Here is a 20,329-nt window from a genome sequence, read left to right on the forward strand (position 1 = left end):
TCAGGGACCCAAATGCGATTGTTAATGCAATTCTTAGGCATCTTCCCGCACCCCACCCCCTCCCGCCCCCGGAGACCTAGATGTCTGTCTGAGTCCTGCATCCCCTCGGGGACCCAGGCGCTCAGGGCCAAGCTTCTGTACCGGCCACCAGCCTATACTGAGGCCGCCTGCCCCAGCTCTCCTTCCCAAACCCCTGTCCTTTAGCTCCACAAGGATTCAGGCGTCCAGACCCCCAGCTCTGCCCTCCTTCTGCCCAGGTATCTAGCTCCTCATCTCTTACTCTTAGGAACCCAGGTCCCCACAGCCTCACGTTCCCCTTATCAACTTGACATCTGCCAGTGGCCTTGACAAACTCCTGTCTCATCCCCATTTCATCTCAGCTGCTGGGCTCCTGGGACTCTATTTTCTCCCCTGAGACCCAGCATCCTGAGCTATTTCCAGCACTCCATTGCCTTCTAAGGCCCATATTGTGATGTCCTATCCTCTAAGTACATGCTCTGAAGCTATGAGCCAAACACGCATGCTTTCCTCTTAATGTGTTCTGTGAGCTAGGCTCATTAGATGATCCAGAACCTACTCACTGTCTTCCACATTTCCAGTTAAATAGTACCCTTGCAATGCTCCACATTCAAGATTCCTTCTGGACCCCAGAACACTCCCAGTCAACACCTCCGTTCCATCTTACCCAAGGCGAATACGAAGTTCTAGGCTAGATGCTAAATTCAAGCCAAAGTCTGATCCCACCATCTCCCTAAACATGTTCCAAATTTTTAGACACCAAAATCTCCTTGCTTAACCTTTGCTAAAATTTCATTGTAGGTATGTTCTAGGTTCCAGCCACATCCTTGTCATTGTTTTACATTCTGTTCTCTTCCTAGGAGCATTCTAAGTTCTAGAATGTGTGTCTTCCACTTGTGTGCTCTTCTCTTTCTCTGAATTGTGCTATCAATCCTACAATGCACTTTCCTGCTTTAGGTTCCATCCAATTCCACAGTCTTAAATCTAGAGGATTCCCACCAAAGCATTCTACCTTATATCTTCCTTCCCCAGGTTCCAGGTTCTTGGCCCATTCATTCCCACCATCTCTGTTCACCTCTTCTTTAGTGTGATGTTAGTTTAGAACTTGTCCCCTGGTTGGATGGTGGGCTTCCTCCTCTACCAGTCACTTCAGCACCCTAAGCATGCTCTAGGCTCCCCCCTCTTCTGGAGTCTTCAGCCTAGACGTGTCCTCATTTCCAGAACACCCCATCTCGCCTTTGCCAGCTCAGTCCTTATGCCAGTAAATTCTCAATTCCCAGCATGCATTCTTCTACATCTTCCCGCAGGCACGACTAAGTTCCAGGTATACTCCTTGTTCCTTTCTAGGTTTTTCTCCACCTCCAGGGCATGTTCTGAATTCTAGAGCATATCCTTTTCATTCGGAGTTCTAGCACTATCTAGACACATGATAAAACCAAAAAAGCAACCGCTGCTGTACTCTATGTTGTACCTTCACCCCTGGTAGGTGTTGAGTCCTAGATTATGTCTCCTGGCTAGGTTTGTTGTGCATCGTATTAGGTATATTCTTAGATATCATTCTGAGGTCACCCAGTTGCTCTTCAAGTTACTGATTGCATTTGGCTGGTTCAAAGTTCCAGATGTGGCTTCTAGAATATGCTCTGCGTGCAACTCCTACCCGACGCGCACCGTAAATGTGGAAGTGTATGTCCATTTTTGCACTCTGTACTGCGTCTACCTGCCAGTGGCTTTTTTAGAGTTTTGTCCAGCCTTGCTGTGTGTTTTTTTTATTATTTTTTTATTTTTTAGTGAATTCAACGTTCTAGAATGCCCTCCCTAAAACATCCTATCTTGCATCTCCGGAGTAGGCTCTGAGTTTTAGATACCATGTTGGTTTCTGGTCTAAGGCTGGCCTGCCCTCTAATAAACATAGTCCTGATTCTGGCCTCTGAGTGCTGGGATACAGGTGTCTAGATTCTCAGATGTGCCTGTTCAAAGACCCAGGGGACTGAGCTGCCTCCTCCCCCAGGTTCCGGGGCCCTCGGTCCTCTCCTCTCCACACTGGAGTCCAGGGCCCCAGTCCCAGGCTTTGGACACAGTCTGAACATTAGGTGGGGCTGGGAAAGATCTACCCGCAGAACCGGTTATGCCAGTGCCTGAAGGGAGAGAAGGGAAGGAGGGAATGGAGTGAAAGTCCCTCCTGCTTTCGGCTGGGCCAGCTGGACCTGTCCAACCTGATGCGGGCCAGGGAGAGGTGCAGGAGAACTCGATTAGTCTCTGCTCACAGCTTGTGCACCCAAACTCCTGGGTCCTAGGAGCCTGGACTGCCGGGTTCTGGGGGAGAAGGGGTCTGAAGGCTGGAGTTCTGAATCTAAGGTTGGAGGTTGAAAGCCCAGACTCATGTCCCAGGGGAAGAGGAGGTGTTGTCTCTGACTCCTGGGGTTGGAAGGAGGGAGCTGGAGGCTCAGCCTCCTGAGTCTGGAGGAAGGAACTCCAGGACCTAGACTCTTGGGACCCGAGGAAGGAGAGAGCTGGATCTTGGACACCTGCGTCGTGGGAGATGGCTAGCCCGCCCTGCCCTCTGCCATGCTTCTCCCCACCCCCAAGCGGAGTGGGTCTTTAGATTCTGCTGGAGCTGAGGTCCAGATGAGAAATTGAAGGAGAGGGGAGTTGAGCTGGATAGCAGGTAACCACGTACTGGTGACCTAATTCTGTGACCCCAGTGTTCAAGTCATGGTTCTCAGCTGGGGCTGTTTTCTCACTCATGCAGTGGGTTGAGGGAGATTCTCAGCGGGGCCATAAGAGGTAGAGACTGACTTTTCCACATTTGCTCAGGCAGTGCCTGGGTCACCTGGCTTCGGTTGGTCTAGAGTAGGCCTAGATTTGCTGCTAGTACCTGAGGGAGTCTGACCTCGGTTTCCCCAAACACTCTCACCCAGTTAGCCAGGACTGGTTTCCTGAGAGCAATGGGTTACAGTTTATCCTGCGACTTGATCGGAATGCACAGGCCTCAATTTCTTCTGGGCAATGAATGCCTGGGTGGTCCTGCCTCAGTTTCCTCTATGTAGTATCAGAGTGGCCATGTCTCAGTTTGTGCCTTGACGAGGCCGGTCTCTGATCCCTGCCCTTTCCCCGCACCTGCAGGCCAGCACCGCCGCCATGATGTGCGAGGTGATGCCCACCATCAGCGAGGATGGCCGGCGGGGCTCGGCGCTGGGCCCGGACGAGGCGGGCGGCGAGCTGGAGCGCCTCATGGTCACGATGCTCACGGAGCGCGAACGCCTGCTGGAGACGCTGCGCGAGGCGCAGGATGGACTGGCTACGGCGCAGCTGCGGCTGCGCGAGCTGGGCCACGAGAAGGACTCGCTGCAGCGACAGCTCAGCATCGCGCTGCCCCAGGTCTGGGCGGGGCCGGGGCGGAGCCTGGACACCGAAGGGGCGGAGAGGGCGGTCCGAAGGCGCGGAGAGGGCGGCCCGAAGGGGCGGGCCTTGGCGCTTTGAGGGGAGGAGTCAGCAGGGCTGGCCTAGCCGGTAACGGGCAGGACCTGAGCCGCTGGAAGGGGCGGGGCTTAGCAGGGGGTGGGACCTTCAAACTCTCCGTTCGGTACGACGGGGGAGATGGGGAAAAGATTGATCTGTTTGTCTCGATCTTGTTCACATCTGGACAGGAGTTTGCGGCTCTGACGAAGGAGCTGAACTTATGTCGGGAGCAGCTGCTGGAGCGGGAGGAAGAGATTGCAGAGCTGAAGGCGGAGCGGAACAACACGCGGGTGAGTGTCGTTGGGGGCGGGGCCTCGCGGTGTTGCTGCCTGACCCATCCTTCTTCCCGGTCTCGCCTTCCTGTCTTCTCCCTGCTCCCACCTCTTGGCTGGTGCCCTCTGGTCCCCTCTTTCCTTCCTGTCCCCTCCCCTATCTCCATAACGATCTCTATTACTGTACCACTTTCTTGACCCAGCCCCTACCTCGGATAATCCCTTCTCTTCTCCTGACTTGTCTCGCTCCACCTCTTTCTCTTTCTCCATGAGTCCAACCCACCTATCTAAACCACATTTTCCCTCTATTCTGCCTCTCTTCCTTTGTCTATTTTGCCCGGTGCCCTATCCCTGTAGCTTCTACTGGAACACCTGGAGTGCCTGGTGTCCAGGCACGAGAGGTCACTGCGCATGACCGTAGTGAAGCGCCAGGCCCAGTCCCCAGGAGGGGTCTCATCCGAGGTGGAGGTGCTCAAGGCTCTAAAATCCCTCTTCGAGCACCACAAGGCCCTGGATGAGAAGGTATGAGGATGGAAGAGCCTGCGTGCACAGGGGAAACCGTGCGTGGCTGGGGCTGTCCTGAATTGGTTGGGGATGTTCTAAGTGGGAGAAAAGTTGACTCGGATTGACTGGCTTACGCAGACTGAGACCTGACTGGTTGCGAATGGAAAAATGAACTAGGATGGGGCTTCCAGTGGGTGGGGCGTCTTTGGTAGCCGGTTGGGGCCGCACATCCATTATAGATAGAGGAATTCTAAGGTTGCCCTATCAGGCCCGCTGCAGAGGTGTTCTGCATTATGGCCAAATGTCCTACATTGGATCTGATCTCTATCTCACTCTTGTCCTGCCCCATCCCCAGGTCCGGGAGCGGCTGCGGATGGCACTGGAGCGGGTTGCAGTGCTAGAGGAAGAGCTGGAGATGAGCAACCAGGAGGTGGGGCCAACAGGGGGAAGGAAGGGGATGAAGGGGCTCCCAATGAGGCGAAGTTGATTCTGGGCTCTAGAATCTCCTGGGGGAGAACTAGAGCAGAGGGCCAATGGGGTTGGACTATGGAGAGAACCAGCGGGGTTCCTAAGGAGGAGCTCACCAGGCAGGGCTGTGAGGAGAACTGCCCAGTGAAAGTGAGGCTAAGGTGAGAGCCAGCGGCTGGGGCTGACAGGAAGAACCCACTCCTGAGGAAACGGCTGCATGGGAAAAGTCAGGGCTACAGAGGACAAGAGCGAGGCTGGGCCCCCTCCCTGCTGGGCAGCTAAAGGGAGAGATAATGAGAGCACAGGGTCTAAGGATACCCCAGCAGGGCCGGAGAGGGTTCTCGCCTTAGAGGGCTGGGGCCAGTGGGAAGGAACTAGCCTTCTTTTGGACCTGACCTCCCTTTCCCGTTCCCAGACTCTGAGCCTTCGAGAGCAGCTGTCTAGGCGCCGGTCTGGGCTGGAGGAGCCGGGCAAGGACGGGGATGGGCAGGTACGGGGTGGAAGCCCTTCATTGATCCTCATTGGGGGAGAAGGGGTCTGAGAAGTGCTCCTTTCGCTCTTCATTGGTCCTCATCTCTAGGACTCCCACTCTGTTCTCCGACTTTGTGATGGTCCTTCTCATGTTTGGTCTGAACTCCTAAAACCTGATTTGGGTCGTGTAGTTAATTTCTGTGACCTCCACGATCCTTACTGATCTTTGATTCACTCCCCCACCCCACCCATCAACTTTCTCCTTGTATCCTCTCGGTATCTGTTTCCCCACTCTGCCCTCTGTCCCTTCCTTCCTCACTGCCCCCACTCCAGACCCTTGCCAATGGCCTGGGTCCCGTCGGGGATTCCAACCGACGCACGGTTGAGCTGGAGGAGGCCCTGGAGCGGCAGCGTGCGGAGGTGTGCCAGCTGCGGGAGCGGCTGGCGGTGTTGTGCCGCCAGATGAGCCAGCTGGAGGAGGAGCTGGGCACCGCCCACCGCGAGCTGGGTAAGGCCGAGGAAGCTAACGCCAAGCTCCAGCGCGACCTCAAGGAGGTGAGGCCGGAGCCCCTGGTGGGTTACCCTCTGTCCCTCCCCTCCCCCTAGCCCTCCCCATCTCCCTTTGCCCAAAGCCACAGAGCTCATGAATGGTGGAACCTGGATTCAGTTCACACGCTGTGTAGGTTCTCTTCCTCTCTGAGCCTCAGTTTCCTCACCTGTAAAATGAGACTTAGGAGTTACATCAGAGGATTGGCATGTGGCACATGCATGGTAGGCTCTTAGTAACTGTTCTGAGTTATGTTTTCAATGGGAAATTCTCTCGTGCCTCTAAATTGAATTCCTTTGCGTGGCTTAGGGTCCTTGATCGTAACTCCCCTGCCCCAGGGACTTCTGGGAAATGCAGGCATGGTTGTTTTTTTTTAAAGGTTTAATTTATTTATTTTTAGACAGAGGGGAAGGGAGGGAGAAAGAGAGGGAGAGAAACATCAATCTGTGGTTGCCTCTCATGCGCCCCCAACTGGGGACCTGGCCTACGACCCAGGCCTGTGTCCTGACTGGGAATTGAACTGGTGACCCTTTGGTTCACAGGCCAGCACTCAACCCACTGAGCCACACCAGCCAGGGTTAGGCATGGATTCTTGAAGTCCCTGAATGAGACAGAAGAGTGAGCACTTTAGTTTTCATCACCCGCTAGGGCCTTCACCTCACATTTTAAGTCTGAATGACCCTGGGGTCTGTTGGAAAATGTGATCTACCACCGCAAGGGCTCTCAGACAGAAGTCTGTCTCCCATGAGACCCTGGAGCACCTTTCCTTGGGTTCTGAGCCTGTGTTACCCTGGTGGATCTTGGGAGGTGTTGCCTCCCAGAGGGAGAGGACCTTTGTTTCCCACAAGCCCCTAGGGCACTTGCTCTGTGATTCTAAGCCTGGGCTGTGCCAGGAGTTGCTGAAACATCTAAGTCTTAGATTTTTGAGACAAGTGGTCCAAGAAGAGTGGTGGAGGCTTCCCATCCCATGAGCCTTAGGTCCATCCATATAGGGAGGGTCTAAGCCAGTACTGCCCTAGAAACTCACAGAAAGTGTGGTACCACCATTTTAACTCTTAAGTTGCAGGGGGCCTAACACCGACTATTCCTGGGAGCTCCTGACAGGTTTGGTTCCACCATTGTGATGCTTGGATTATTTCCCAGGGTACTCTGGGGTGCCTAATCTGGGGTTCTAAGCCCAGGCTACCCCCTGGGCTTTTTGGGAGCTGTGGTCCACGCGTCCCTTTGCCCCCTCGGCAGGCGTTGGCGCAGCGGGAGGATATGGAGGAGCGAATCACGACGCTGGAGAAGCGCTACCTGAGTGCCCAGCGCGAGGCCACGTCTCTGCACGACGCCAACGACAAGCTGGAGAACGAGTTGGCCAGCAAGGAGTCGCTGTACCGGCAGGTGGGGGCGCTGCCGGGCAGGGGCGATGGGGAGGTGGTCGTGGCCTGTGTGACCTCTCTTCCCCTCGCCTGTCTCTGTCCTACCCCTAGAGTGAAGAGAAGAGCCGTCAGCTGGCTGAGTGGCTGGACGATGCCAAGCAGAAGCTGCAGCAGACGCTGCAGAAGGCGGAGACCTTGCCCGAGATAGAGGCGCAGTTGGCCCAGCGCGTTGCGGCGCTCAATAAAGTGAGGGGAGGCCTGGGGAGGGGCCTGGAGTCTCCGGGCGAGGGGGCGGGGCCTTGAGGGGGCGGGGCCTTGAGTCTGGAGGGGTAAGAGACCTGCCACCTGGACTCTGGGTAACAAGGTGGGGGCCTGGAGTCTAGGGAAGGGATGGGACTTGGAATGGGGACAGGGCCTGGTTCTCTAGTCTGGACCGAAACGATGGGTGGCCTGGAACATGAGCTGATAAAGGAACGGGGCCTTTGGAAGGTGGGCAGGGCATGAATCACAGGTCCCCGAGGAGTCTGGAACGCTGGCGGGCGGCCTGGCCCCCAGTCTTGGAGGAAGCGGGACTGGAGTCTCACTGGGTCCTAGTGGGCAAAGTCAGATGTCATGGGTTCCACCCCCAGGCTGAGGAACGTCATGGGAACTTTGAGGAGCGGCTTCGGCAATTGGAGGCCCAGTTGGAGGAGAAGAACCAGGAACTGCAGCGGGTGAGGGAACGGACAACGGCGGTGAAGGCGGGGCTTTGAGGCAGGGGCGGGGCTTAGACGAGGGGGTGGGCCTGGGACGGGTGCTTAGGGCGGGTGCTTCGCTGTGGACCAGGTGGGCTTGAGCAACCCCGACCCCCTCTCCTTTGAGCAGGCCCGGCAGCGGGAGAAGATGAACGATGACCACAATAAGCGGCTGTCCGAGACAGTGGACAAACTGCTGAGCGAGTCCAATGAACGGTTACAGCTTCACCTCAAGGAGCGGATGGGGGCGCTGGAGGAGAAGGTGCGCCCCAAGCTAGCACTCCAATAACCCTGCATCCTGAATCCCCTCTTGCCTGATCCCTGGGCCCCATATATTTCCCCTGGATCCATTATCTGATATCCCCCTACACCTGGACATTCCGATTCCGACAGACTTATCTGCCGTATTGCGGAGAACTCATCCCAAGGGCTGAATCCTGAGGCGCCCATACCCTGAGGTCTTGGCTTTTCTCCAAGCCTCTTATGCTACGGACCCTCAGACTGAACCCTCTGATTACACAGGGCGTGGAATCCTGGGGCTCCCAGGGTCTCCCCTACCCTGCCACATCTTTGGACTCACAACCTCCGCACCCTCCAGCTCACCATTCTTGCTTACCTCATTCGCCCCGGGGCTCCTCTCAGGCCCCGGGTCATGCCCCTGGCAGGCTCCTCCCACTCACTGCACCCCTGTTCCCCACAGAACTCACTGAGTGAGGAGATTGCTAACATGAAGAAGCTTCAGGACGAGCTGCTGCTCAACAAAGTAGGGAGGGGCCTGGATGGGCGGGTGGGCAATGGAGCCGGCGTGGCCGGAATCAGCTGGGAGGGGCTGCTGCTTTGGGCACATTCTGACCTGGCACCTCTAATCCGCTCCCCACACAGGAGCAGCTCTTGGCAGAGATGGAGCGAATGCAGATGGAGATTGACCAGCTGCGGGGGAGGCCACCATCCTCCTACTCCAGGTGACAGTAACCCTCCTGCCCCACCTCTACCCACAGACCCTTGGCCAAGCTCGTCCTTTCTGATCCCCGGGTCTCCCCTACCCCCTCTGCCTATCTTCCTGAGACTTCCCATGATCTCTTATTTTTTGATCCTTGACTTCATGACCACTGATCACAGATTCTTTTTCCCTACCTTTTTTTAAAAGTAAACATTTTATTTATTTTTAGAGAGAAGGGAAAGGAGGGAGAAAGAGAGGGAGAGAAACATTGCTGTGCAAGAGATACATAGATCAGGTGCCTCTTGAGCGCCCCCTACTGGGGACCTGGCCCACAACCCAGGCTTGTGCCCTGACTGGGAATCGAACCAGCAATCTTTGAGTTTGCAGGCCAGCGCTCAATCCACTGAGCCACCCCAGCTGGGGCTTTTTTCCTGACCTTTGACTTTAGATCCTTCTCTTAGTTTCCTGACCCCGGGCCCTTCCCCATGACCCCCTGTCTCCGTTTCCTGTTCTTAACCCCTTGGTCTCTGACTGGCCTCTCCATGCCCACAGGTCCCTCCCTGGCAGCGCCCTGGAGCTCCGCTATTCTCAGGCACCTACATTACCTTCTGGTGCCCACCTGGACCCCTATGGGGCTGGCGGTGGCCGAGCAGGCAAGAGGAGTCGCTGGTCAGGGGTCAAGGACGAGCCCTCCAAGGTCAGCAGGCACTTCTGGGCAACGGTGGGAAATGAGCCTGACTGCATGGGGCTCTGGAGGGGGCTGGGTTGAGAAATGGCCTCCTGGACCCATGCTGTCTTCCCTCCTTCTTCCACAACCCCATCACCCCCACTTTCCTGGATGTCTCTTCATGTGGGAATCCTGCTGCCTGGTGAGAACCTAAGAGGAATGGTGGGGTGGGGCCGGGGAGGGGACCTGGGGGATGGTGGGCGGGGTGTGGAGTCCTAGAATGGGTGGACTTAAGGGAAGAAACTGAGTGGGCGGGGTCCATGGAAACTGAACTCGGGAGGGGGCGGAGTCATCGTTGGGGGTGGGGTGGTCAAGAAAAGAGACCTGTCAAGGCAGAAAACTGAGCTGGAAAGCCCTCTGGGGCCCGGTCAACACGGGGAGGGCAGTCGCTGGCAGGAAACATGGACAGGGTTACATTGGGTGGGCAAGGTCAGGAGAGTTGAAGGACAGCCCAGGGCCTGGCTCGGCCCCCGCCCACCTGGGGTCCCTCTGTCTCCACACAGAGGCAGGAGTGGGAGCGATCTGCCCCTGCGGGGTCCATGCCGCCCCCGTTTCCTGGGGACCTGGATGGCTCGGATGAGGAGGAGGCGGAGGGGATGTTTGGGGCTGAGCTGCTGTCCCCCAGCGGGCAGGCCGACGTGCAGACCCTGGCCATCATGCTTCAGGAGCAGCTGGAAGCCATCAACAAGGAGATCAAGTGAGCACCACCCCATCCCGCCCCACTGTCCTGGGGCCGCAGCCCCTCTGGCTGTGCAGTCGGATGTGAAGGCGGAGCCCGTTTCCTCTCCCACCATCCTCAGGAACTTTCCCAGCACAGCCAACTCCCTCATTATCCAGGAATCTCCCGGGATACACCCAGAAGTCTCCTACATGATATAGATGTGTGTGTGTGTGTGTGTGTGTGTGTGTATCCCTCGTTCAGTACTCACAATTTCCCAATACAGCAAAGATTGCACCCCCAAAATTCTCAATCCAGTACATCAACAATTCTCCAGGACACCATGGATATCATGGCTTCGCACAACCAGTAACCAGAGACTCCTGGTACCCCAAGATTCTCAACCCAAGCACGCCCTCCCAGAACACCAAGAATGCCACTGTAACGCATCAAGACCCGCACCTCTCCATACCAAGAATTTCTACCTGATATAACAAGAACTCTCAACTTATTATGAATCACCCATCATATGAATTACACCCCGGTTCCCTAACAACTGCCTTATTTAGCGATTCTTTAATAACACATCCTCCGTGGGCACCCGCAAGTACACCAACACCATCCCCACCTTCCATTCAAACTTGTGCGGACGCAGTCATCGACTCTCACATACCAAGACCGTCCCAGATCCTAGGCTGACCTCAGAGTCCCAGATCTTATCTTGATCTTACTATGCCTTTGCCCTTGATGTCCTCCTTGGAACTTGACCTCTTGCCCATAAAAATTCCCTTATGGTTTTCCAGAACCACTTGGTTATCATCAGGGTCCCCCCAATGCAGACCCTCATCATCTTCCCTAATCTAAATCCATGAGCTCCTGAGCCTATCATGGCGCCTCGACTCCCCTTGAACCCGTGAGGCCACAGCGGGCCCGCTAAGACTTAACCTCATGAGGCCTTCCTCAGAATCCTTTTCGCCTCCCTGAACTCCCTGGCCCATGGGGATCCCCAGGCTCCCTCTCCCGTTGTCGGCCTCACCCCTCTCACCAGCCTCCCTCTTTCCCTCTTCAGGCTAATCCAAGAGGAGAAGGAGACGACGGAGCAAAGGGCAGAAGAGCTGGAGAGCCGGGTGTCTGGCTCTGGCCTGGACTCGCTGGGCCGCTACCGCAGCAGCTGTTCACTGCCCCCCTCCCTCACCACCTCTACCCTCGCCAGCCCCTCCCCTCCCAGCTCTGGCCACTCAACGCCCCGTCTGGCTCCCCCGAGTCCTGCCCGCGAGGGCGCCGACAAAGCTGTGAGTGTTCCGAATTCTCAGCTTGGCGGGCTGGGTAGAGGTCCGAAGCAGGGCTCAAGAAACAGCAACAATAACCCCTCACACCGGGGGCTTTCAACGGCGACCTTAGCTTCCCCTAAACGTTCCACCTCAAAGGCCAAAGGGAAGGCTGAGCCACTTCCTGCCTGAACCCTAACGTGTCCCTGAGTTAGCCCTGGTCTACCTCTAGAGGTTTTATGCAGTAAGTTTCTGCATAGGATTTTAAAAAATGCCTGTGACTAAACATACATTTGAGATCTACCATTAGATTCTCAGGGTTAACCTTTCGGGATGCATTAGAGATATTAGCCTTATTTTATTGCCTTAACCCAAGCTTTGTTGCTTCCAGAACCTGTGGCGTCTTGGCTTTCCTTGACGCCATGCAGATCCTCCTCCTGACACCATAAGCTTAGACGCTATAAATATGAGCTTGTCAAGCGCCAGTGGGACTTAGCTTGATGTTTCTACAACTTACCCCTACTTGAACTAGGCTACCTTTAGAAATGGTGCCCCAAACCAGGGGCATCTCAGGCACCGCCTGGTAGACATGACAACGAATGAGGAGCCCCCAGCATGACCGCTCCAACTCAGTCCAGCTTCTCTATGTCTTTATCCCCAGAATCATGTCCCCAAGGAGGAAGCTGGGGCTCCACGAGGGGAGGGGCCAGCCATCCCAGGAGACACCCCACCTCCCACTCCCCGCTCTGCCCGCCTTGAGAGAATGACCCAGGCCTTGGCACTACAAGCAGGATCCCTGGAAGATGGGGGGCCCTCACGGGGAAGGTCAGCAGGGACGAGAAGTGGGACAGGGATGGGCTTGCCCGGGAGGATGAAACGGGAGTGGACAAAGACTTGGGATGAAAGGAGGCCTCCCAGAGGGGGTCTGCCCTCACTCTGTCCTGCTCATCCAGTGAGGGCACCCCAGATTCCCTGCACAAAGCCCCTAAGAAGAAGAGCATCAAGTCATCCATAGGTCGCCTCTTTGGCAAGAAGGAGAAGGGACGAATGGGGCCGCCAGGACGGGACAGCTCCTCTCTGGGTGAGTATCTCGGTTCCCCTTCTTTCCTTCTCTCCTTCCTTCCTTTTTTCCTTCCTCCCTTCCTTTTGCCCTCCCTCCCTCCTTTCCTCCCTGCCTTTGTTTCTTCCTTCTTCCTCTTTACATATTCACTTGACATTCATTCATGTTCTCATTGGCTTGGTAATTCACTTACAATGCGGAAGGGACAGAACTTGGCAGAGGAAGAGGAGAGGAGGAAGGACAATGAAAGAGCCCTCTGTGGCCTGCTCGAGTGACTGAAGGGCTAAATCAATTTGTTATTTCATTTGTCATTTAAAAAATTATTTATTTATTTGTTTGTTTGTTTGTTTTTAGAGAGAGAGGAAGGGAGGGAGAAAGAGAGGGAAACAAACATCAATGTGTGGTTGCCTCTCACACGCCCCCTGCTGGGGACCTGGCCTGCAACCCAGCCTGTGTCCTTACTGAGAATGGAACTGGCAACCCTTTGGTTCCTAGGCGGGCACTCAATTCACTGAGCCTTGCTAGCCAGGGCTCATTTACCATTTTTTAAATAGAGAAAGAGGAAGGAGCATCTTAAATGCAGGGCACTGGGAGCCTGCTTGTACTGGCTTTGTAAGAGCCAACAGTTAAATTTTCAGGAAATTTGTGAGTTGCTTGACATCATACTGGAAGCTTGAAATTGGCTTAGTGGGATTATTTACACCATGGAAATTGGCAAATGTTACAAATCAAGGAATATCCCCTTTCTCCTCAGAGAGCCAGTTCCACATTTACCAGCACACACTGCCACCCTGAGGAGGCCAGACCAATCAATCCCCGATTTTTGGGATGCCTCCAGTTTATTGCCTGGCAGGTGGCCTTGGTCCCTGCCTGGCTTTATCACTCCCTTTCTTGGCCTCATTTACTACTCCCCTGGGGCCTCTGCTTTCCTGGCATCCTTCTCACCACCCCCAGCATGGGAAATGCTGCTTCCCCCTTGAGAATCTCCAAATTTTGGTCCCCCCTGCCTCCAGCTGGAACACCCTCAGATGAGACGTTGGCCACTGACCCGCTGGGGCTAGCCAAGCTGACAGGTCCAGGAGACAAGGACCGAAGGAACAAGAGGAAGTGAGTGTGGGAGTAGCGGGGGGAGGCCTTACAAAGAGTCCAATGCCATGTTTTCTACATCCATAAAAAGTGTTTTGAGAGGGGGTTGTTGTGGTGAAGGGGCCATCCAATAGGGCCAGGTGTCTCAGCCCCTGAGAGCTCCAGCCCTGGCCCCCCTCTCCCCAGGCATGAACTTCTGGAAGAGGCCTGCCGCCAGGGCCTGCCCTTTGCCGCCTGGGATGGCCCCACCGTGGTCTCGTGGCTGGAGGTACTGGGGCCCAGAAATGCCCTGATTCTTGATCCCCAGCCCCCGTGACAGCCCCACCGTTAGGGTGGGCTGGGGCCACCCAGCACCGCCCTCCTGGCCCAGATGGAGGAGGTGGGGTGGGGGTGAGGCCCTGGGAGGGGTCGGGCTTCCTGTTGATCTCTCTGTACTTCTTCCCTCTTCTCCTGCCACCCCTGCCCCTCTGGCCATGCCCACCTCGGCGCTGGTCTCCTGTTGCCTCTCTGTCTCTCCCCCGTCTCACTCTCTCTGGGACTCCCTGTCTATTCTGCTTCCTTATTCTCCTTATCTTCGTGTTTTTGTCACTTCCCACATTTTTTCCCATGCCTCTGGGTCTTCCCATGTCTCTCTCCCAATGCCTTTGCTCCTTTCTCTCCCCATGTCCATCTCTCATTCTGTATGTCTCTCCTGATCTCTGTCTCTCCCCATTCGTCTCTTTCCCTTTTGATTCTGGCATTACCTTTCTATGACTTTCCTCCTTTTTTCTCTGTGTCTCCCTCTGACTCGCATGTCCCTTTGACTGGCTGTTTCTTCCCACTGCAAACTTTGTGTCTTTCTGTTTCTCCTCCACTTGCCTTTCCCCATCTTTCTCCCATCTCTCCCGTTTCTCCCCTTATATGGTCTCTGTGCCTCCCCTGTCGCTTTCTCTCCTTCTCCCCCCTCCATTCGCTGGTCCAGCTGTGGGTAGGCATGCCTGCGTGGTATGTGGCTGCCTGCCGGGCCAATGTCAAGAGTGGTGCCATCATGGCCAACCTGTCCGACACGGAGATCCAGCGCGAGATTGGCATCAGCAACCCGCTGCACCGGCTCAAGCTACGTCTCGCCATCCAGGAGATGGTCTCACTCACCTCGCCCTCCGCTCCTGCCTCCTCCCGCACGGTGAGTGTTCAGTGGCCAATCCCAGCCCTTGCTGCCTCAAGGCCCCGCCTCTTGTCCTCAGACTAGCCAATCCGGGCTTGCTTACTCCAGCTCCTTCCCGTAGACTTATTCCTCACTTGCCACCTGGATCATCTCTGGGGGCGGGAGGGTCTTCCCTCAGGTCTCTCTGCTTCCCCTGTACCCGCAACCCGCCGTCTGCAGTCAGAAGGACCCCATCCTGGAGGAAAAGCCAAATCCATATTGTTCCCTGCCCCCCTCCTTCCCCGACTCCGCCCTTGGCACCCGCAGCTCCTTCTGCTTGGAGCACCCCTCCTCCTCCTCGTTTTCCCCCGAGGCTGGCTCTGTCTCATCCTTGAGGTCTCGGCTCAAGTGTCACCACTTGTCATCACAGCAAGAGGCTTTAGCTCAACAGCTAAACTACTCACTCACCCCCATCACCCGGGACATTAATACCTACTTTCCCCCGTAGCCTTTACTGCCTTCTAATATTTTATCCTTTCATTCCATACAGAAAGTTATGTGTACTGTGCCTGATTCACCAATTGTTGACCCTTTGCGGTACTTGTTCTCTACACATGTCTGTTTGTATCTGAAGCACTTGAATGTAATTTGTGGATATCATAACAAGTTAGCCCGAAAAATTTCTTCAGCGGGCATCTTCTAAAAATAAGAACTTTTCCCTACAAAGCCACCATGCCCTTATCATACCTAAGAACATTAACGTTATCGTTCATTTCCTCCACAATTCAGGCTATATTCAAATTTCCCCTTGCGTATCCCAGGCCCTACTACTGTGTCGCGCACGTAGGAGACACTACATATATGTTTGAGTCCATGTGTGAATTCCTAACTCCTGGAGTTGTTGGGAACACGTGCTCAGTAAATGCAAATACTTGTCCTCCTTCCCCCAAACATGTGCCCCGTTGCTGTATCTGCCACCTCAGTCTGAATCCTTTCTGTAATCCTTGCGAAGTTAGAGAGGTGGCCTCATTGGCACAGGGCCACCCGGCAAAATGTCCAGCAGGCCCCCAATTGAAACCTGAATTTGTTCAACCTCAAATGCCCAAGTTCTGGAACACAGCCGGTGCTTAATAAATGACCATCCCTTTTCTCTGTCACTGCCTTGCCCAAGCAGTGACCCGCCTTTCTGGCCAAAAGTAGAATGTGGACAAAAGTAAATGCACCTGGCTTGAGGCTTCAGGAGCACGATCCCCTCCCTTTCCGGATCCGAAAGCCCTCTCTCCCCCTCCATAACACCCCCGACCCCTCAGTCCACAGGAAACGTGTGGATGACGCACGAAGAGATGGAGTCCCTTACGGCCACGACTAAGCCTGTGAGTGCCCCCTGTCGACGGCCTTGGGGGCGGCACTAACTCTCCCTGGGGAGGCGTGGCGGGGGCGAGTCTGTGGCTGTCCGTGTGTTCGTTCCTCCTGCCTTCCTTCATCTGCCCCCTAACCCACCCCTTCTCTCCCTTCTTCCCACTAACGGGTCAGGAGACCAAGGAGATCAGCTGGGAGCAGGTAGGGGGCGCGGGGCGGGACGTGGGCGCATGAACAGGCTGTGCACGCTGCATGGACGCCCCTTCTTTTCCGAGCCCCGCCCCTACCCTCGCCGGAGCATTCCATCATCACCACGCGGGGGCGCTGCGCGGAGCTCGGCTCTGGACTGTCTCACTGTGGCTTGGTGGGGGTCTGTGTAGAAGCCCAGGGGTTCCATTGTTAGCTGTTAGCGCGGTGCACGGGCCATTCCATTACCGTGGGTTGCGGGGGCTCCAGAGGTTGTTCTATTGCTGTAACTAGAGGGAGGCACGGTGTCCCCGGTTGCTCGATGGTTGAGGGGAAAGGACCGTCTCAGTGTACCGGGCAAAGGGGAAAGCCTTTGAAGGGGCAGTATATCAGGTCGAGGGGATGGGAAGGAGGAGCCCCGCTTTGTTCTGAAGAAGGGGGAGGCATGAACTCAGCTGAGATGGAAGAATTGTGTCGGACTGGGCTTCCTGTTTCCAGTCAGGGGGAGGCATGGATTGTTTCCTTATGTAAAAGTCAGTGAACGACTTTGGGCTGATCGAGAATACTGTCCTGGGCCAAGTACCACATTAAACTAGAATTTTCCAGACAGTGCAAGAGTGATGGATGGATCCATTACTCTCTGTTGTGGGGAGAGCTGTGTTGGAAGAATCCATTCTCTTGCCTCGGAGGAGTGGTGATCATGGACTGATCTGTTGTACTGAGTTGGGACAACGCTAAACCAGTGCTTCTCACACTCTAATGTACAGTTCACGTCACCTGAGGACCTTGTGAGAATGCAGATTCTGATTTAGTAGCCTGGGCTCTGAGGTTCTGCAATTCCAGCAAGTTCACAGGTGATGGTGATGCTGTGGGTCCAAGGACCTCATCTGAGTAGACAGGGGTCTGTTCTGTCCTTATGAAGGACATCAGCTTTGGATCGACCCACTGTCCTGAGCAGAGATTGGCCATTGTCCTGCTGTGGGGTGGATAAAGAACCACCTTGGGCTGGGGGGTTAGACTGTGCCCTTTCATACATACATGGGAGAGGGGTCAGAGGGCCTGACCCCTCCTCCACCTGCCCATGGCCCCAGATCCTGGCATATGGCGACATGAACCACGAGTGGGTGGGGAACGACTGGCTGCCCAGCCTGGGGCTGCCCCAATACCGCAGCTACTTCATGGAGTCGCTGGTGGATGCCCGCATGTTAGATCATCTTAACAAGAAGGAGCTCCGAGGCCAACTCAAGATGGTGGATAGCTTCCACAGGTGGGGGCAGCCTGCCCAATGAGGGGAGTCCAGGGGGGAACCCCACTCCTAGAGAGTCTTTGGCCGATGGGACTGGTGATAGGAAATGCTTTGGGTTATCGGTGGCCCTTTAGAGTGGATTCTCAGGAAATTGACTCCAGTGCCCCTTCCAGCAATAAGATGGTCCACTAGGAAAAGTCCAAATTCTGAGACAGTTTGGCTAGTTGACTCCACACCCCTTTCAGGTTAGCCAATAGGAACTGCCGGTTGAAAATACCCCACCTTTGAGAAAGTCAGCAATCACTAGAACTGACCGATGGAACAACTCTCTGATCCCCCCCGTCCCCCAAGGCCACAGTCAGCGGGGAGGGCCCAATAGGAGCGGCAGTCACTGGGGCTGTGAAGGCTCACTTGTGACCCCCACTTCCCCTGCTGCTCAGGGTGAGTCTGCATTATGGGATCATGTGCCTGAAACGGCTCAACTATGACCGGAAAGACTTGGAGCGGAGGCGGGAAGAAAGTCAGACCCAGATCCGAGGTGAGTAGAAGAGTACAAAAGCCCCTCGGGGAGCCAAGTGGAGAGGTTTTAGGGGCAGGACTGGAGAAGGGGTGATTGGAGGAGGGAAGGGAGGCCAGGGAAAAAAGAAGCCTACCCTAAACCACGGGGTGGGGCCCGTATAGGGGGCGTGGCCTGAAAAGGGAAAATGGGGGTGAAGGTATGGGCTAAACCGGACGGGCCTGCAGCTGAGGGTCCCTTTGGTCCCCAGACGTGATGGTGTGGTCCAATGAGCGGGTCATGGGTTGGGTGTCCGGACTGGGACTGAAGGAATTTGCCACGAACCTCACGGAGAGCGGGGTGCACGGGGCACTGCTGGCCCTGGACGAGACCTTTGACTACTCCGACCTAGCCTTGCTCCTGCAGATCCCCACGCAGAACGCACAGGTGAGCTGCCGCTTGGCCCGGGTCATACTGGGCGTCCCCGCCTCGCAGTCTGCACGCGGCAACCCCCTCTCCCAACCTCTCCTCCCCAGGCCCGGCAGCTCCTGGAAAAAGAATTCAGTAACCTCATCTCCCTGGGCACAGACAGGAGGCTGGACGAGGTGGGCGCAGCGGCGGTTCAGGAGGCTGGGCTCCTGAGCAGCACCTTCAGGGTCGGAGCTGAAGGGGTCGGGCTAGACTTGTCCGGAGGTCGCGGTTGGAGGCGGGGCCAGGATGAAGCGCCTACAAGACGCGGAAGGGGCGGGGTCAGAGGAAGGGGCGGAGTCAGAAGCGGGCTCCGGCCCCTCACTGGACGCCCGGCTCCTGTACCTAGGACAGCGCCAAGTCCTTCAGCCGCTCCCCATCCTGGCGGAAGATGTTCCGAGAGAAGGACCTCCGAGGTGTAACCCCCGACTCAGCTGAGATGTTGCCACCCAACTTTCGTTCGGCCGCAGCCGGGGCCCTGGGCTCGCCGGGGCTCCCTCTTCGCAAGCTGCAATCAGAAGGTGGGTAGGTGGCTCCCCAAAGCGTCACCCTTCCTCCCTCCCCCTCCTTCTGGGTGGAAGAAGGACCCACTCAACATTCCAGAAGGCTCCCTCTCCAGGCTCTGAGACGGCCTCGCCCATTCTCTCCCACTCGTGGCAAATGGGCTGCTCCATATGCCAACCCTCTGCTCCGGGTGTGGAATGGATTAATCTCACACCCCCCTCCAGGGCGGGAAATGAACTCGCCTAGTGGCATCTGGGACACCTTGGATGAACCCAGTGCTGCGGGAAAGGGAGGGAAACAAGCGACGATTCAGGCTGTTATTGTCATTTCCGAAGGGGAAGTCTAAGGAAGGATGTTTGGGGTTGAGAGTCGGAGAAACCCTTGGCGGGGGTGTGTGTGTGGAGGGGAGGGGGCTGTTTGCGCGCGCGCTATAACCGCCGCTCGATCCAGGTTGAACAGCTGCTCGCTCTCCCTCCAGGCCAGACTTCTGGAAATTCCCGGGCAGACGGCGTTTCGGTCCGGACCTATTCCTGCTAGTGCAGGCCTCCAGGTGAGGACTGTACTGGGCAATCTTGGGGGTTCGGGTCGGCACAATGGATCTTCACTGCTCCACATGCTGCCCGGCGTCAATGCAGGTGACCTCACTCGAATGGAAGAATCTTCCAGAGGCTGGGCTGTTTCCCCTCCAGCCCAGAATGTGGTCTCGCCGGGAGCGCGGGCCGGGGAGCTCGCGCCGCGGTCTGGACCATCCGGACAGACTAGAGGGGAGCGCGCGCCCCTGCCTCACAAATGGACTGGGCCTGGACCAAACCACATGAACTGGACCGAGAGGGGAAGAGAAGAGGGCCGGAAGAAGTCCCGCCCCCAAACTTCCACCTCCCTTTTCTCTACTTTGTAATTTATTGATCAGTTTCCCATGGGAGATGGGTGCCCATTCCCTGCGGGAAGGGGGCGGGGCTTCTCTCCCGGGCCGCATGCGTGGAGAGGCTGCCCCCCTCTTTCTCCCCAGTCGCGGGGCCCAAGTCTTCCTTCTTCGTCCGAAAGGAGGGGAGGGGGGACTCGCTGCTACAAGCCTCGCCCCCTGTGCCACTCGGTCCCGCCCCGCCCCCTCTGGTCGCCTGCTGCCTGGGGTCAGCTGTGGGCGGGGTCCCTCTCCTCAGTGTCTCGTGTCCCCGGGGCCCCTCCGCCCCCCGTGCTGTGGCCGTGTCCGTGCCCCAGGGGTAGGGGACGCAGAACCGCGCTCCCCGTTCCCCTCCGGCTCCGGGGTTTGCATGGGAGAATCCTCTTTCCACGATGCCACTGGGCGATGTGGCGCGGGGGGAGGGAGGACGGTGGCCGCCCTCGCCCCAGACTCTTGGTCGGCCTCCCAGC

General features: G+C 56.3%; 1 protein-coding gene across 3 annotated transcripts; it reads left to right on the forward strand.

Moving 5' to 3' along the window:
* Nucleotides 1-3,152: 3,152 nt before the first annotated feature.
* PPFIA3 (PTPRF interacting protein alpha 3) lies at nucleotides 3,153-19,945 on the forward strand. Of its 3 annotated transcripts, XM_054588685.1 has the most exons (29): nucleotides 3,153-3,396; nucleotides 3,666-3,767; nucleotides 4,107-4,271; nucleotides 4,609-4,683; nucleotides 5,137-5,211; nucleotides 5,526-5,747; nucleotides 6,979-7,125; nucleotides 7,215-7,349; nucleotides 7,733-7,816; nucleotides 7,968-8,099; nucleotides 8,538-8,600; nucleotides 8,720-8,799; nucleotides 9,330-9,474; nucleotides 10,014-10,201; nucleotides 11,232-11,454; nucleotides 12,092-12,255; nucleotides 12,384-12,511; nucleotides 13,504-13,597; nucleotides 13,763-13,844; nucleotides 14,538-14,738; nucleotides 16,010-16,072; nucleotides 16,233-16,259; nucleotides 17,336-17,511; nucleotides 17,931-18,028; nucleotides 18,258-18,433; nucleotides 18,523-18,591; nucleotides 18,804-18,975; nucleotides 19,437-19,508; nucleotides 19,594-19,945. In XM_054588685.1, exons 1-28 carry the CDS (start codon nucleotides 3,157-3,159, stop codon nucleotides 19,493-19,495), a joined length of 3,585 nt encoding a protein of 1,194 aa, XP_054444660.1. In that variant the 5' UTR covers nucleotides 3,153-3,156; the 3' UTR covers nucleotides 19,496-19,508; nucleotides 19,594-19,945. The 3 variants fall into 3 exon arrangements, with proteins under 3 accessions (XP_054444660.1, XP_054444661.1, XP_054444662.1); XM_054588686.1 differs by lacking the exon at nucleotides 16,233-16,259; XM_054588687.1 differs by lacking the exons at nucleotides 18,258-18,433; nucleotides 19,437-19,508; nucleotides 19,594-19,945 and having other exon boundaries at nucleotides 18,804-18,920.
* The last annotated feature ends 384 nt before the right edge of the window (nucleotides 19,946-20,329 follow it).

The sequence above is a fragment of the Pteronotus mesoamericanus genome, unplaced genomic scaffold (assembly GCF_021234165.1).
Source record: "Pteronotus mesoamericanus isolate MK-2021 breed Mesoamerican mustached bat unplaced genomic scaffold, CSHL_Meso_final scaffold_137, whole genome shotgun sequence".
Lineage (NCBI taxonomy): Eukaryota > Metazoa > Chordata > Mammalia > Chiroptera > Mormoopidae > Pteronotus > Pteronotus mesoamericanus.